Here is a 15,890-nt window from a genome sequence, read left to right on the forward strand (position 1 = left end):
GTCGTCCTGCCGCATTCAAAGATGCTGCATCCTTTGTTTAAAGAGTGATTTGCATTAAGTAAATAGTTTACTTTCACCTGGACTCCCCCTGGACAGTGAAGGAGGACCAGGAGACGGAGGCTGGCAGTGATCGGTCCAAGTGAGAATACTTCACAGAAACCAAACGTGCAATCCAACAATGGCAGGAAAACCACCGTCTGAGCTACAAGGTGTAAACTTAAGGTCTGAGAAGGACTGAAAGGTTTGTTCTCTCAGAACAATGACGTTCCCGGGAAGATTTTATTTTTTTTCTCTCGGTTTAGAAATTGTAGCCGCGGTCCACACCCGAGTTCCTGGCTTGAACCGACCATAAGGCCATCAGAGTGTACGTCGGGTGCATGCTCAGCCGGTTTGTCTCACGGCTTCAAACCACCAGTGTAAGTTGAGAATCTTTACGTAATGTGCCTTCAACGTCAGACACCTGCTGGTAACCATCAGGAACCAGAAAAACCTGTAGTGGAGAGTCTCCGGTACATCGAGTCCTGAAAGCTGCTCTGCTGAAAAACACTGAAGGGGGGCGGGGGGGTGAAAAGAGAAAACACTGGGAGAGCAATAAAGGATAAAATAGTTTATTTTATAGTTTCATAGTAAAGGTAGGCCTCAACTTGCAAGACAATTGTTGGCAGTATGTACAACATACTTGTAATTTCCATGGAATGGAATCAGACAAAAAGACCTACTACACTAATTATATCCTCCTAAATGGAATTAAAATGGAAACAATATACATACACACACGTTTCCTAGACACAGAATGCCTTTTTTTTTTTTCCGTGGGTGGGGGTGGGCGGGTTCAGCAAATATTATTTTTTCCGTGTAAAGCACAACACATCAACAGGAATTCATTCGAGAGCTACCTTTTGACATTCAATACGTATTTCAAACCCTTAAAAGTAAACTACATGTGACAGATTGGCATTTCCCCATGACTCGTGTGATTACTACAAAATGCATAACATACTTTTTAACTTGAAACATCCAATCAAAATTTTTTATTTTTTTTTCTCCATATAATATATAAAACGAGATGCTTTAACGAATTCGGCCACCTAAAGTCATTCACTAGCTCAAGCTGAAGGACAAAATACGATAACGAGTCGAGGAATATTTTTCTTTCAACACATCGATTTCATTTCAAACAAGTTTTAGATTTTGTGGTAACAAATGTGTCGGGTAGAAAACATCTGTAATCCGGTGGGCCTGAGGCGGGGATGTTCACTTCAATAACATCTGCTCATCTTCACATTCTTGTACTGGAAAATAGTGAGCTACTAATGTTTCGATCTGTCTGCAGTCCAGAAAGGAAAACTTTTCCAAGACAATTCATCTAGGTGTGTGTGTGTGTGTGTTTTAAGTCCTAAACAGGTTTTCTTCTTAAGAAAAAATAAAATAAAATAAACAAAAAAAATATAATATAGCAGTGCTAGAAAGAATACGCCTGGCCCGCCCGTCCGTCCGTCCCCTCGGTGGGGGAGGGGCGTTACTGACGGTACAAAAAAAAGCATCAAGTCCTGAAGTAGCCAAGCTGCCTCTTTTTGGGTTCACGATTGTAGATGTTCAGGAGGAGGGGAACCGATGGGAGGGAGGAGGGGTGCAGAAGTAAAGCGAGGGGGGGGTGGAGGGGACGGGGAAACCTGAAGTTCTCGAGATGGATCGAAGCGGTCGTCTTCTGCCGCGTTTACTTCAACTGTGGGCGACGGCGGGAGCAGGTTCGAGGGGTCGGAAGTCTCTAGTGCGAGCGCACCCTGAGATCCAGGAGAGAGGGCGAGGACGGCGAGTGAGGGGCGGAGACTGGGTGGGGGGGGTCCGTGTGAGGGGGAGATGGGCAGTAAAGCCCGCGCCGCCTCTCTCAGCCTCCCCCGTGCCCCCCTCCCCCTCCCCCCCTCCCCACTGCTACCTCATCCGCAGCCACCCTTCAGTCCCCGCTGGGCTCTAGATGGCCTCCACACGCAGCTTCTTCCTGTTGGGGGGCTCCTCGGGCTCCGACTCGGAGCTGGAGTCCGAGCCGCCGTCGAACGCCGACACGGCGCTGCCTTTCGGGTTGGTGTACAGGCTGCTGTCGGAGGAGGAGTAGCTGGACTGGAGCTGGGCCGAGCCCTTCACCTTCTCCAGAGCGCGCACTGCGAGAGGGAGAGAAACCGCTGCATCGATATAAAATCACGGAGGGAGTAAACCCGGTAGAACCGACGCGGCGTCGGGCGAGGCGCGATACCTTGTTGTTCGAGCAGAGCGTTCTGCCTCTTCAAGTCGTCGATGTCCTGCTGGTGTGTGTGGTTTTTTCGCCTCATGTATTGGATGTACTCTGTGGCTTTGTCTAGGATTTGAGCTCGAGACGCCTGTTTGGTAGACTGCTGTTAGTGACACATGCAAAGAGTGAAGCAGTGACGCAAGTATACAGAGTGTTTATCACAGTTTAAGAAGAAAAACAATAAAAACAACATTGCTGCTCCTGTCATCACACACTGAGTGTGTTTCTCTACAGCTCGCCTCCTCTTAACCTCCCTGAAGCTGCTCACCCTCCACTATGACGAGGTCGCCGCCCCGACACATTACTGTCAGAGAGCTCGGCTCCATTACAGCAGACTAACGCTGTTGCGAGTCGCGGCCGGCTGATGGCCTGCGAATCACATCCACTGACACCAGTGTGACATCTGACACACGACTGCATCCACACTGCAGCACCGGACTCACGTCCAGGAGCGGAGTGGACGTCCACGGCTTTTCTTAAGACTTAATAACGGATGACGTAAACCAATAAATTACGTTCGGGAATAAAGTTTCAATTCAACAAATGTAAAACATTGATTACTTAACAACAAAATCTATCAAAAGGGAGTGTCCAAAGTCCATGATTACCTTTTTTCAAACAAAGATTCTCTCTTCATGTTATGATCATATGATATGTCCAAACTCTTTTCTTCTTGTATAGCAGAGAACTTAATGGGAGGATGACAGCAGAGGCTGCGACTGGGTCACATATTACAACGTTTGCTGCCAAAATGGGTGAAAAATAGGAATTGTGTTGATTTGCTGGTGCCAAACAACAACATCTAACATTTTCTGACCATATGAAGTTGGACTTTGGACATGCCCTGTCTACAATGTTCTCTAACATTTTCACAAAGAGTCATCTGATACAAAAACACAGTGAAGCTCTACATCTGACGGATATTTAAATACGGATAAGCTGGAGCCGACAATAAAGAACTGCTGAGGTTTAATACGCAGCCCTGATAGTCAGCACCTCAGAAAGAATCATGCGAGGAGCCATAACAGCAGAGTGGACCTGGAAAAGCTTTAATCTATCAAAACCAGCAGCGAAAAGCATCAATCTGCTCCACTCTTCACGCTGCCGAGTTAACTGGTATTTCTGGGAGAAATCGGAGTGTATGCCCGGTTACTGAACACACCATAAATGTTCTCAATGTCACTGATGTCAAAACAGGAAGAGAGCTACAAAAATGTCCTCATAATAACTTCCTGACACTGGTCCAAGTATTTAGACTGCCTCAGTGCCAATCTGCACTCCTCCACCATCTGCCCTGCTCTCAGCGCCGTCCTCCCTTCTTTCCCAGCAAAAAGGCACAAACATGACAACCTGGACTATTACTCTGAACATCTCAACAACAACAACATGGAAATCACAGTACATGAATGTGTGAGTGGTGTGTTTCTGCGGGGACTTACAGGTTGAGCTTTACCAACCTTTTCTCCCTGCAGGGCGGGTACCGAGTCTCGGAGGCTGTGAAAGCTGTCTTTGATGTGGTCCCTACGTTTGCGCTCCAGCGCATTGTGGTGTGCCCGTTTGTCTGCCTGCAATGACAAGAGTCACAAGGCCTTCAGCCGGGGCAGCGGTGCAGTGTGGGTAGTGGACCGCGGGGGTCCGCCCGTCTCGGGGTGCAGCCTACACAAACCGCTCTGCTGCCGAGTCGGTCTGATGCGCCACTGCAGTGAAAACCGGTGAGAAACACATTACCACTACACGCCAGGACTCATTCAAAACAAGATCCAAAACTAGTTCTGAAGGTCCACAACCAAGAAGTGTTTCCATCACTGATCCTTGCTGTAGTTCTCTTAAGATTATATGAACAAATTCACATTGAACAGACCGTGACCATGTGGATTATTTCACTATGCCACCGTGTGTTCCACGGCTTTTAAACCGGGCTGCAGGTGACAGATTACACAACTACTCGCATTACTAGAAATGAAACGTATTTTCAAGTTACTGTACCCCACCATAGCCATTTCACTCACTTAAACTGTGTCAAATACTTTCAATGCGATTAAATGTGGTTACACAGTAATCATTAATTAATACTTTTAACCTAAATATTTATTCACCAATAGTACTTTTACTTGCATTTCATATTAAACCAATACAAAAAGAGTCACTATAATAAAAATTGTCTGACAGCCCAAGGAGCTTGTTCATTCATTATTTAAGTCAGTCGCCGATTGATCCACAATGCACACCATCTTGGAAATCATTTGGGAGAGTACCACCATTATTAAAAGGGCAATAAATATTTGATATGGTTGGTATTGCCGTGCTAAATCTCTTCTGTTATCTAGCACTCTGCCAAACCTGACATCCTTCAAGAGCCAAGTTTGTAAATCAAGTTAAGAAAATAATTTCTTTCTGCACAACGGCTGCAAAGAACAAAACGTGCAATGAATATTCAGTATAATGGATATTGAGATCACACAAAAAAGAAACTCAAGAACTGGAATCAAACTTTAAACATAAAATAAATAAGGTGGCAAAACCAAATCTGATACTTATGATTTAAATCTCAATTTTAAGAGACTTTAGACCAGGGGTGTCCAAACTTGGTCCTGGAGGACCGGTGTCCTGCATGTTTTAGTTCTCGCCCTGCTTCGGCATACCTGAATCTAATGACGATGTCATCACCAAGGTTGTGAAAAAGCTCAATCACAAACCCTTCGTTGCAATCAGGTGTGCTGCAACTGGGAGACAGCTACACCCTGCAGGACGCCGGCGCTCCAGGACCGAGCTTGGACACCCCTGCTTTAGACCTACGAATTATCAAGTGACGAGGCCTAAGTGCAGACACTGCTCGGTGTGGCTAAAAGTCAATTACCAGTAAAGATCGGGTCTGGCAGACGTGGCGACCTCTCCTAACCTCCCGTTAAAAGGACAAACTGTCTGAGGCCGTTTTTCTTCCACACGTCCTCCTTTACGGTGACCCCGGCGACCCCCCTCGGTGCACTTAAGCCCCTCCGTCTCTGCAGGAGAACACAGGAGGAGTCGCCTTTCACATTGGTGAGAAGGGTCAAAGTCAAAGACACGGTTGTCATTCAGACGGGGCGCGAGGTGGGCAAACAATAACAGCAGCAGATGATCCGGGTCCAGGATTAGAGTGTGAATTAAACAGCAGGATGACCAACAAAAGCCTCATGCATCATGGATGAGTGAAGGTGTGATTACAGCTTTCTTATTTAAATCTTGAGAGTTGGAATGATAAAGATGTACACACGGGACACTCAAAACATGAACTTAAACCTACTGTACGTAATCAACCTTAACATATAGCCTGATCGTCGCAAAACCCAAAACCGGCTGGAAGGGAACATGACATGTTGTAAATTTCAACCTCACATTTGAATTGTAAACGCACAAGATGGCCACCATCATGACATGACCAGAGTCAGGCAGGGGATCTGGTGTCAGACCTGTTTTTTAGGCCAAACCATCATGGCTTCCAATCAAATCTGTATCTGGACTAATCCATGCTGTCGGCAAACATTAAGCCCGACACCAAATCAGAGCCTATCGGCCTTCCACTGATTGTCCAACAAAGCAAAGCCTTGAACGTTATCGTCACTGTTTTCATTATTTATTTATGACTGCTTCAGTGTTACGAGCTTGAATCAAATACACGGCCAGTGCCATGAGTGGCGACTGCTTTATGTGTGACGACGCAGCCTCGGGCAGATGTGAAGACAAACTGAAGGTCATGTGAGCGCCGATCATCTGACTCATTTTGTCCACGGATCACAATAAAAAAACAAGGGTGGCCCAAGTGGAGACAAAAAGCAGGTTAAAACAAGCCTCCAGTGTTTCATGAGTTTGCTGAGAAGAATGGCATGCGACTCCGGCACTATTCACATTCAGGGGCGTTAAACAGCCTGATCGAGGATATGAAGAACTTCAAGTGAGATTTTACCAAACAACCAAAATGTTATTGGAAGGAAAGCGAATCTCTAATAAAAACCACAAATAGTCATTTAACGGGGCCTGCGATGCTCGTCTGGTGATTACTTTGGACAGCTGCTGCTGAAAGTAGCCACGTAGCAGCCCAAGAAGGCAAATCCACCAGGACATTGTACGTAGGATCCACACACAGCGAGGCGTGACTCCGTTGCCTCCATTAACCCTGGCACAAACAAAAACATGACTGCTGCTGATGGTATGTGCAATTACAAGTACCGGCAGTCGTTTCCTTAGACATGCTTGCAGAGAAAAAGGAGCGAGGGTCGGAAAGCAACACTGACCTATCGACCCAAGACTCTGTTCCTGCTGGTATATTAACTACGGCTGTCTTTTTTTTCTTGTTTAGGTCGAGCAAATGTGACGACACACAACATTCACAAAGTATTTCAGTTGAGTATTTGCATCAAAATGAAACTGAAACTTTTTTGTGTGTTCACACCCGGTAAGCTACTTGATCTCATTAATCTTTCAAAAGGTAAACAAGATCCACAAATGTGTTCAAACAAATCACCAGGAGTGCTCTGCATAAAGTTTCCAGCTCATTTTGGACTCCAGAAATATTAAACTTATTTTTTCCTATTGGCAATGCTTACAATAATGATTTGTTAAGGTATACAAGATATCTCTGAACTACCAAGAGTGAACATTTAGTTATCTGAACAGAACATGGTAACCAAGATCAGATTGTCCTGTCTACATGAACACTGTATAAAGTGATTAAATTGATATATGATATGTTCTTTTGCACCAAGAATATCCCCCGAGTTAGACCTTTGATCAATCCTATAATACTGTACGTTAAGCATCATATGGTGGAGTGACATAACAGACGTGTAAAAAGCCCAGACAGCAAGAAGCAACCTGAACCAACAGGGTTACATCAGGTCATCTGATCCATTTCAGTCAGACAGGGACAATCGACTGCATTTCTGCTGCACTATTTCAAAACTGGTTTCAACATTTGTTTGAAAAACAACCGGGTTGTTTTGCAAGCCTGACAAAGCAATCTTTTGAAAATGTCTGGTTGGCTTCATGGAAGAGGTGAGCATCTGTTTTATGGCTAACAGCTGAGACATTAAAGGCACTTTTTCACTGTAATGTGGCAGATAAACTACAATTAGGTAACAATTTCAAACATTTGCTGCAGTACTGTAGCATATCTGCCATCACAACATTTAACAAGACACACAGCTCATCTTAACATATTTGAGGCCAGGTTTACACGTGCCTGGGATTTTACAAAAATGGACATTTCCCCTTCTCCCTTAAAAAAAATCTTCATGTACACGTACCCACATATATACCTTGTTCAGGGCTACTATGAGCATGCCAAACCTGTAGGGGGCCGTGTAGCAAGAAGCACGAAGCCATGATAGCCAATCAGAATCCTGGAAAACAACACCACGTCACGAATTGGGATGTAACTATCTGCCTACCCCCTTTAGATGCAAACAGATTTTATCCAGATCTCCAGCAAAATGTTCAGGAATCATCGTTTGTGGTGAGTCGCAGCTACGTTTATCTCTACACGCGCGGCCCAAACAGAGAAATATCACCATTTCTTTCAAATACCCGGGTACGTGTAAACATGGCCTCAGATTACATTTCTTCATTACATCGGTTATTGTTTACCCAGAGATTCTGTGATCCTGCCCAGTCTGACCCCACAGGATCCACTTCCTCTTAACTTCAGGAAGTTAATGGAACACTGGGAAACTTAATGAGAACCTTGGTTACTTCACCAGACAGATAACCTTCTACTCTACCTGGCATAATGTCATTTTTTTAAGATTGTGATTAAAAGATTCAAAGAGCTCCGAAACAATATTTTGACATTTTAATTTAGCGGACTGGGACATCGCCGTCCTTTTTCTCCCGTGAAGCTTTTCAGAAGGCCACGATCTCGCCCTGTGATGGTTCACAGATATTAAACATGGCTCAATGTGCTCAGACATGTTGTGCTGCCACTTCAGCTGCGTACTAAGCGCGCCACAAAAAACCAGGTGTCCAATTACACGAGTGCAACCATTATCGGTTCATCATAAAAACCGATACCTTCTGCTGTCTGCCTACGAGGACACGCTGGCCGGAGCCGCTGCCTCCATTCTGCTCATACCTGACCGTGAAACATTACATAAGAGCTCCAGGTGCCGAGTGGGAGAGCGACTAGCTGCTGCTGCTGCTTCCCGGCGACTGTCTCACATTCTCCACATGAAAGTCTACACGTCTGTCAGGCCGGCGGAGGATGTGGAAACGCCAATAAACCAGATGCTTCAGCACGCCAATGAAGCCACTGTCAGCAAATTAGCAAGTATGAGGGGAAGAGCGCAGCCTTCCCTTTTTAAAAACTATACTCCAGACCTGCAGCGAGCCTTTAATTCATTATGAAAGGTTGATTTTCTCTGCAGGAGAGGAAGGGCCCCTAAAACTCATGTCAAGTAGTCATTTTTAGGTTAAATGCCTGAATGACTTTCCATTTATCTTCACATTAGATAATATTAATTGCTATTGGGCTCCATAGGCAATAAAAAGTACAACTTTTCTGATGCTAGTGAGATGATTTAATAATTTCAATAAAGCTTGCAACTATAACTGTCGCACCTATTGATTATTTGCTTTTTTGTGTACATTAGACTTACAATGACATTGGTTGCAAAATCCTTTGAGATATTTTTGGATTATAGTTAAGTATATCTAAAGACTTGTGTGACCTACAGAGATTGCCTGCGATCCCTTAAGCCAATATTAAGTTCTCCAATTACATAATTATCCTAAACGTAATCAGCAAACAATTACAGATGCAACTAAAATATGCCTTTACATGACTACAAAATGATTTAAAACCCTGAAATACTGAATGTCTTTATATTATGTCATAATTAACATATGAGGTCACCCTCTTGACTAGACAGCTGGATGGCGTCGGTCAATCTCTTATCTAACCTTCTGAGACATATCTGCAAACAGCAGACTCACGACAGGTTACTGTGTGAAGACCTACTCTAGGACTGCCTCTGAACAACTACCACTAAAAGGTTCAAAATGTTATTTCTGAGCACAGAAGGATTATAGCTGTTTTTATATTTTGTTTTACCCTCAGTCGATATAAGTGTCCTGACAGACTGAGTGCATTAACAGCCAGGATTTTGGCAATTTGACATTGTTAGCCAGCTTCTGTTCTTATATCTGAAAAAGTTTGAATGTTCAAAAAGTCATTATGGTCACGAATTAGCCTTTTACAACCTTAAAACGTCTATTATCACAGTCCTGCTGAATATTCCCACTCAAACTTTCCAGACCTTAATCTTATTTGTTGATAATATCTAATATAAGACTTTGTGAGGCAGGTACACACACTGTAATAAAATAAGCTTAAGCTTCATATTGGTAACAATAAAATTATGCAACCATGGTAGAGTTGCTTTACAGTCTGATACAGATTCAGTTCTGACTATTCAAAAGCCATCACAACGCATAAAATTTGTAAACAATAGAGAACGTTGCTGGTGGAAAGGTTTACGCTATTAAACAATCTCAAAGCTACAGAATTCAGCAGCTGCACGATATGAACATGCAGTTTGTCTGGTATTGTTCCAACATGATTTGTGATGAAAACAAACACGAGTCAATTATGTAATTTTGTTCACATTGTTGGTTTTAGTCTGTATTCTGACTTCTGCTCTGTGTCGCCACACATGAAATAAATCTCTCAATCTATTCACATACATTAATCAGACTCTCGGTGAATTGAATATTATTAGTCACACTTTTTTTACTAAGTAATTTCGAATCCCCACAGCAACAAAACACTTATATTTGGTTTCTCTCGGTTAAAAGCACCTAGAAATGGCTGTGTTGTATGTAGTGCTATATAAATAAAGTTGAATTGAATATTTGTCATTTGTGATCTGTATTAGTGCACATGTTGATACTGCGATACTGATAAATTTGCAGTCCTTTATTCTTTCCTCACTTTGGACCAATGACATTGTACTATCACATATATAGATCCGCAGCTAAAATTCTAATCTTGTTTAGATCGCTTCCACAATTTGTCATTATAGCAGTTATGACTCTGATCATCAAGAATTAAAAAGGGGTGTTCTGGGAGGCACTGGCACAAATATTTCTTCTAAACATGAATAGTCCCTGATGCATGTGCTAAAATAACACTGGATGCAGAGAGACCGTGCAGAAAGTAAGTCGTGCAGGGTGATTTTTTTTTCTTTCCTTTTCCCCTCCTCCTGTATGCGATGCAGCTATACGTCATTCATTTATGCTGCCAGCCACTGAGTTGCCTGTAGAGAGAAGATGGCTCTAATCACCGGCTGCGGTACAGGAAAACATCCCTGCTGCACCTCTTCCTGACACGAAGCCGTGTCCGAGATGCAGGCGCGGCTGCCGCTCCTCACCTCCCCTCCATCACCACCACGGATCAACACAATCCAGTCTCTCCTCTCGACATGACCTAGATGAGAGACTTTTTTTTTTTTTTTTTAAATGCAGACCTGATCATGAGAGGAATCCCCGCGGTGTGAAGTGAACCGAAGGAGAGGAGAACACCGGGGCGCTGAATTTAACCGGAGAAATAACGCACACACAAAAAAAAAAAATCGCCTTAATGGAGAGATAGAGCTTTGGTCTAAATATAGATGTCGTGTGTCCCTATGGTCCTGTACACACAGGGGGGGGGGGGGGGGGGATACCCTGCAATGCACGACCAACACGTACGCTAAGACACGATCGCTGTGACATTCGTGCATCTCAGTGCCGCGGAAAAATAACTGGAAAACAACATTAATTCACATGACAAATCATGTAACCGTATCCAAGCGCTCCAGCGCAACTATCACGTCGTATGATTTTACCAACCTCCGTACCACAATATTTACCCATTCTCCAACAAAAATGGCCAACGTGTGTTAAATAGATCAACTTTGAAACACACTCTGTCAGTGGACAAATCCCCCCCAGCATTACGCACCACAGAGTGATATCTCGGTGATTCTTCCTGCAAAAAAAACAGAACAAAAAGTACAATTGTAGCCAGAATTGCCCAGCAAATCTTATTGTTTCCCTGAAGTCACTATGTCGATTAAATAATTTAGCATAATAGCGATGCAGTGATGAAGTAAAAACTGGCGTTTCTTATCTGTGAACATCAATCCGGGAAGAAAATACTAGCAGCTTATAGGGAGCTAATGCTAGCCGAGCGGTTAGTCAGAGCTAAATCCTCTTGTTTGCGAATAACATCCTCACAAAGGCGAAAAGCGGCCATACTCACGTCACTATCGACTTCGATGTCATCGTTATCACTCATTCTGCGGCAGAATAGTTTGGTTTAAAGGGACGGGCGGCTAAAAAAACACCATTTAGCACCGAGAGGCGCTGCAATAGACGGACAGCTAGAAGCTAACAGCTCACGTTCTGTTTGGACAGACCCAACTGTCTCCACGTGACTGCGCTCTACACACACGGCCACTGACACGCGCCGCGCACGCGATACTTTCCGGAGGCTTCTGGGAAGTGTAGTCCTTCAACCTGGTTGTAGAGATTCAATTCGAAAATCCGCACTTTCGAAGGCTTTTAGACGCATACAGAATTGCGAAAATATAATTTTTTAGCATATTTATACCTACAATTATAGTCAAATGGGTGAATATAATTTCAAATAAGACATATATTCATGAAGAAAAAAACTACAATATCCGGTAGTCATTAAACTAGCCGATAACGTCACGACGGCTTTTCCTTTCGAACGTATTGTGGGAATTGTAGTTTAAATATTATTTGAACGTCAAATAGCTAAATAAAGCCACGGAGGAGACACGTGGATTTCAAGAAACATATACTAACACACACTCAAAAGACTCTTGCATCAACTTACCGATATGCACAACAATCAGGCAATTCAAACCTTTAAAAAACAGTATTACTTGTTTTCTTTCCTTCACACACGCACTTTTCACACACGCACTTTTCACACACACACACACACACACACACACATTCAGTGAATATACACACACACATATATATATATATATATATATATATATATATATATATATATATATATATATATATATATATATATATATATTAAGCACACACATGGGGAGAACATGCAAACTCTTCACATAAAGGCCCGGCCAGTATTTGTACCACCTTCTTGTTGCGTGGAAGAGCACTAACTACCCCACTCCTAGAATTTCTAAAAGTGTTGTCTTTACTTATATATATATATATATATATATATATATAAAATTTAAATGTATTCTGATGCATAATAGCCTGTGATTGTCTTTTACCCAGACGTGACAGAAATACAAATTAAAGGGAAAATAGATATGAAAATCATTTTTTCCAAAGTGATGAAATAAGAGTTACACTTTTGAGTGGAATCAGCTCATGACTAAGTCAGTGGAATATTGAGCACAACTAGTCACTGACCCAGAAGCCTATAACTTCAAAAGGTACGACTTTAATTTTTCCACAGAGCTGGCATGAAACAGTGGGTTTCAATGTCTGAAATCCAATGAAGAGGAATACACCTCTTTGTGCTAAAATGAACTTAATGGAAGATGGGCTGTGAATTGTTTTTGATGGACCTTTTTTTTTTTTTTTTTCCCACTGATGTCAGTTTAAAAAAAAGGCAAATAAGAAGCATATCATTTAATGTCCTGCTGCACACTGTTTTTACCTCACACATTTAAAAAGACTATATTTTTCATCAATCTGGACTTACAAATGTCTCATGTTGTGCGGGGGCTGGTTCAGGAACAAATTACAAATAATCTGCTCTGGTGCTTCCTTTTTCACAAAATTGTGCTGTCGATAAGGAGCTTACACTGTGGATTATTTTGCACTGCAATAGTGGATCAGTGTATGTGTAAAAAAAAAAAAAAAAGCTGGGAGAAGCCTCATCCATTCTCTCAGCAGGTCAAAAGGCCAGGACAGCTGCAGACACGCTGTCCTCCCTGCAGATACAGAGCTTAAGACCTGCAATGACCTTCATCCTCAATTGTGCATTCTTTTCCATTCTGTCTTACCTCTGTTTCCTAATCCTTCTGCCTATTTTGCACACACACACCCCCTCCCATACCCCAAAAGCATTGAATTACACTGTATGTCCTGCAGCAGCAATGCCAAACAGGGTCACCCAGAAAATGGTCCGTAACAGTATAGCCCATTTAAAAGATGACAACACAATAAGGCCGGGCTTTAATAATGCATCTGTTGCAGTGAAGCCTTTCCATCTTCATGGTCGACAGCCAGAAACTATCCAGCCATATTTGCACCACAATTGCATTCAGATCACCTCAAGGGATGGGTAATGTCACAGACAAAATATGATAATACGGTTGAGCTTGCAGAAAACATATTTCATTCTGCTATCCTACCGCACCCCTAATGCTGTTTCCCTCAGGCCTGAGCTGAGTTGTGAAGTATTTTAGCAACATTTCAGCTCATCATAGTCAGGCTGCAGGGAGCTCAACACGAGTAGACATTGATTAGATTCGGCTTGGGATTGAAGAGAGAAAAATAGTAAAAATCTAGACATGTGACGCACTGGGCTGAAACTACAAGGCTGATCAGGCTGAGTCTCCCTCCCCTCCCCCTATGCCCTTATGGGGACGGCCTTTTAAACCATTAAAACACCCTCCTTTTGTCCCCTGGCAGCATATAGTAGACTATACTGGAAGGGCCCCAGTATGCAGACACCATTACAGATTTTTTTTTTTTTTTATTCTTTCCTTTGTTGTCTGTGCATGATTTATATAAAGGAGGAAGCAGGACACTGTCAGAGACTTCGAGCCATGCCAGTGAAGAAATAACTGGCTGAGTTGTTTACTATTCAATACATTTGAAAGTTATCAATCAATTAACTGCAGCGATTACAAAAAATGAAAATACAGAATGTTATAAACAGAAATAAACTTTGTGGTAAATGCTGAGCACATAAATCCGTTTATTTTCACCCCCGGAGCTGATCCTAGGTCACTTTTGTTTTTAGACTCCAGGGGGGAACTGGAGTAAAACCTATGGAGAACATGCAAACTTCAACTTCTCATTATTTGAACTGAAAGTTAACCAGAACTGTGCAGCCATTGCTTTTATGTTTAAGATATTTGAGGCTGTTGCTTTGTTTGACATATATTTTTTTTAAACTTTGGATTGAACTCCAGTGGTTCATATTAATAAACCAGTTATTTATAAAGTCATGGCCATCATTCAATTTTACTGAATCAGTGAAATGCGCGCAGGGGAGGCAGAGTCTCACCTGTCATCATGGTAAGATCGCTATATCTATTTAGTGGTTTGGACTGTGAATTCATTTTACAAAATTTCCTGTTAAAATATGGGGACTCAATGCATCTGCATGCCTTTGGAGGCACAGGCTGAACCAGTATAATCATTCACAAGGAATGAACTCTTTGCTGTTGCATGCTGGGGCAGCAGGTTGAGGGTGGCCGACACCAACAGGCTCAACAAACTCTTCAGAAAGGACAGCGCCGTGGTGGGGGTGGAGATGGACTCTGTACAGGTGGTCACAGAGAAGAGGATCCGGTCCAACCTGAGGTCCATCCTCAACAATGTCTCACTCCCTCCATGATGTCCTGGTCAACAGCAGGAGTTCCTGTTGCTACAGACTCGTACCACCAAAGTGCACAACAGAGAATCACAGGTGAACATAAGACTATAAATTCTCCTTGTATGTGGTAGTTGTGTTTTTCAATTCATTTAATTCTTATCCCAGCCAAGTCTTAGATCTGCATACGTTAATCTTTAATATTGTTTTAGTCTGTCTCATTGATACATTGATACAATACATTGAACAAGTATTCTATTCTATTCTATTAACACCCCCTGACTTTCCAGATGTAGATAATGTTTGTATTGAAACCTGTTTCAGGCTCGAGGTGGCTCGAGGTGAGGCAGGCAGGTCCTCTGCCTCATGGTAGAGGGCGCTTGTGAGTCAAGAGCTTCTTCTACCACAATCAGTGAGTCAAGCAGCAGGGGCAAGTGCAAAAAGTCACACACACACACACACACACACACACACACACACGCACGCACGCACGCACGCACGCACGCACGCACGCACGCACGCACGCACAGATTCAGTCCATTTGGGGTCGTGGTGGCAGTATAGAGAGCAGAGAAGCCCTGGCATCCCTGTCCCCCACAACTTCCTCCAGCTGTTCTGGGAGGACCCCCAAGATGCTCCCAGGCCAAGCCAGAGATATAATCTCTCCAGTGAGTCCTGGGCCGACCTCAGGGCCTCCTTCTAGTTGTACATGCCTGGTAGACCTCTAAAGGGACGTGACCAGGGGGCATCCTAATCAGATGCCTGATCAACCTCAACTGGCCCTTCTCAATGTAGAGGAGCAGCGGCTCGACTTTGAGTCTTTCCCAAATGGCTGAGCTCCTCACTCTATCACAAGTGTGACGCCCGCCACCCTGCGAAGAAAACTCATTTAGGCTGCTTGTACCCGCAGTCTCATTCTTTCGGTCATGACCCAAAGTTCATGACCATATGTGAGGGTGAGGATGCAGACTGACCAGTAAACAGAGAGCTTTGCTTTATGGCTCAGCTCCCTCTTCACCA

The 15,890-nt window shown here is 43.3% G+C and overlaps 1 protein-coding gene across 8 annotated transcripts; it reads right to left on the reverse strand.

Annotated features, from left to right (window-relative positions):
* Positions 1–594: 594 nt before the first annotated feature.
* Positions 595–11,730, reverse strand: max (myc associated factor X). 8 transcript variants are annotated; one of them, XM_080490463.1, is made up of 5 exons: positions 11,562–11,727; positions 11,262–11,288; positions 3,745–3,852; positions 2,252–2,375; positions 595–2,159 (listed from the first exon to the last, which is right to left on the reverse strand). In XM_080490463.1, exons 1-5 carry the CDS (start codon positions 11,595–11,597, stop codon positions 1,972–1,974), a joined length of 483 nt encoding a protein of 160 aa, XP_080346589.1. In that variant the 5' UTR covers positions 11,598–11,727; the 3' UTR covers positions 595–1,971. The 8 variants fall into 8 exon arrangements, with proteins under 8 accessions (XP_080346589.1, XP_080346587.1, XP_080346586.1 ...); XM_080490461.1 differs by having other exon boundaries at positions 2,252–2,390; XM_080490460.1 differs by having other exon boundaries at positions 3,727–3,852.
* Positions 11,731–15,890: the final 4,160 nt, after the last annotated feature.

Source organism: Lipophrys pholis, assembly GCF_963383615.2.
Source record: "Lipophrys pholis genome assembly, chromosome: 21".
NCBI lineage: Eukaryota > Metazoa > Chordata > Actinopteri > Blenniiformes > Blenniidae > Lipophrys > Lipophrys pholis.

Bases quoted from the DNA above. Each gene is read 5' to 3' on its own strand.
- max (XM_080490459.1), bottom strand. From the start codon at position 11,597: ATGAGTGATAACGATGACATCGAAGTCGATAGTGAC. The intron at 2,391-3,726 runs GTAAGTCCCCGC...TGTCACTAACAG, and splicing joins AGGTTGGTAAAGCTCAACCT to CAGTCTACCAAACAGGCGTC. The intron at 2,160-2,251 runs GTATCGCGCCTC...TCCCTCTCGCAG, and splicing joins CGCTCTGCTCGAACAACAAG to TGCGCGCTCTGGAGAAGGTG.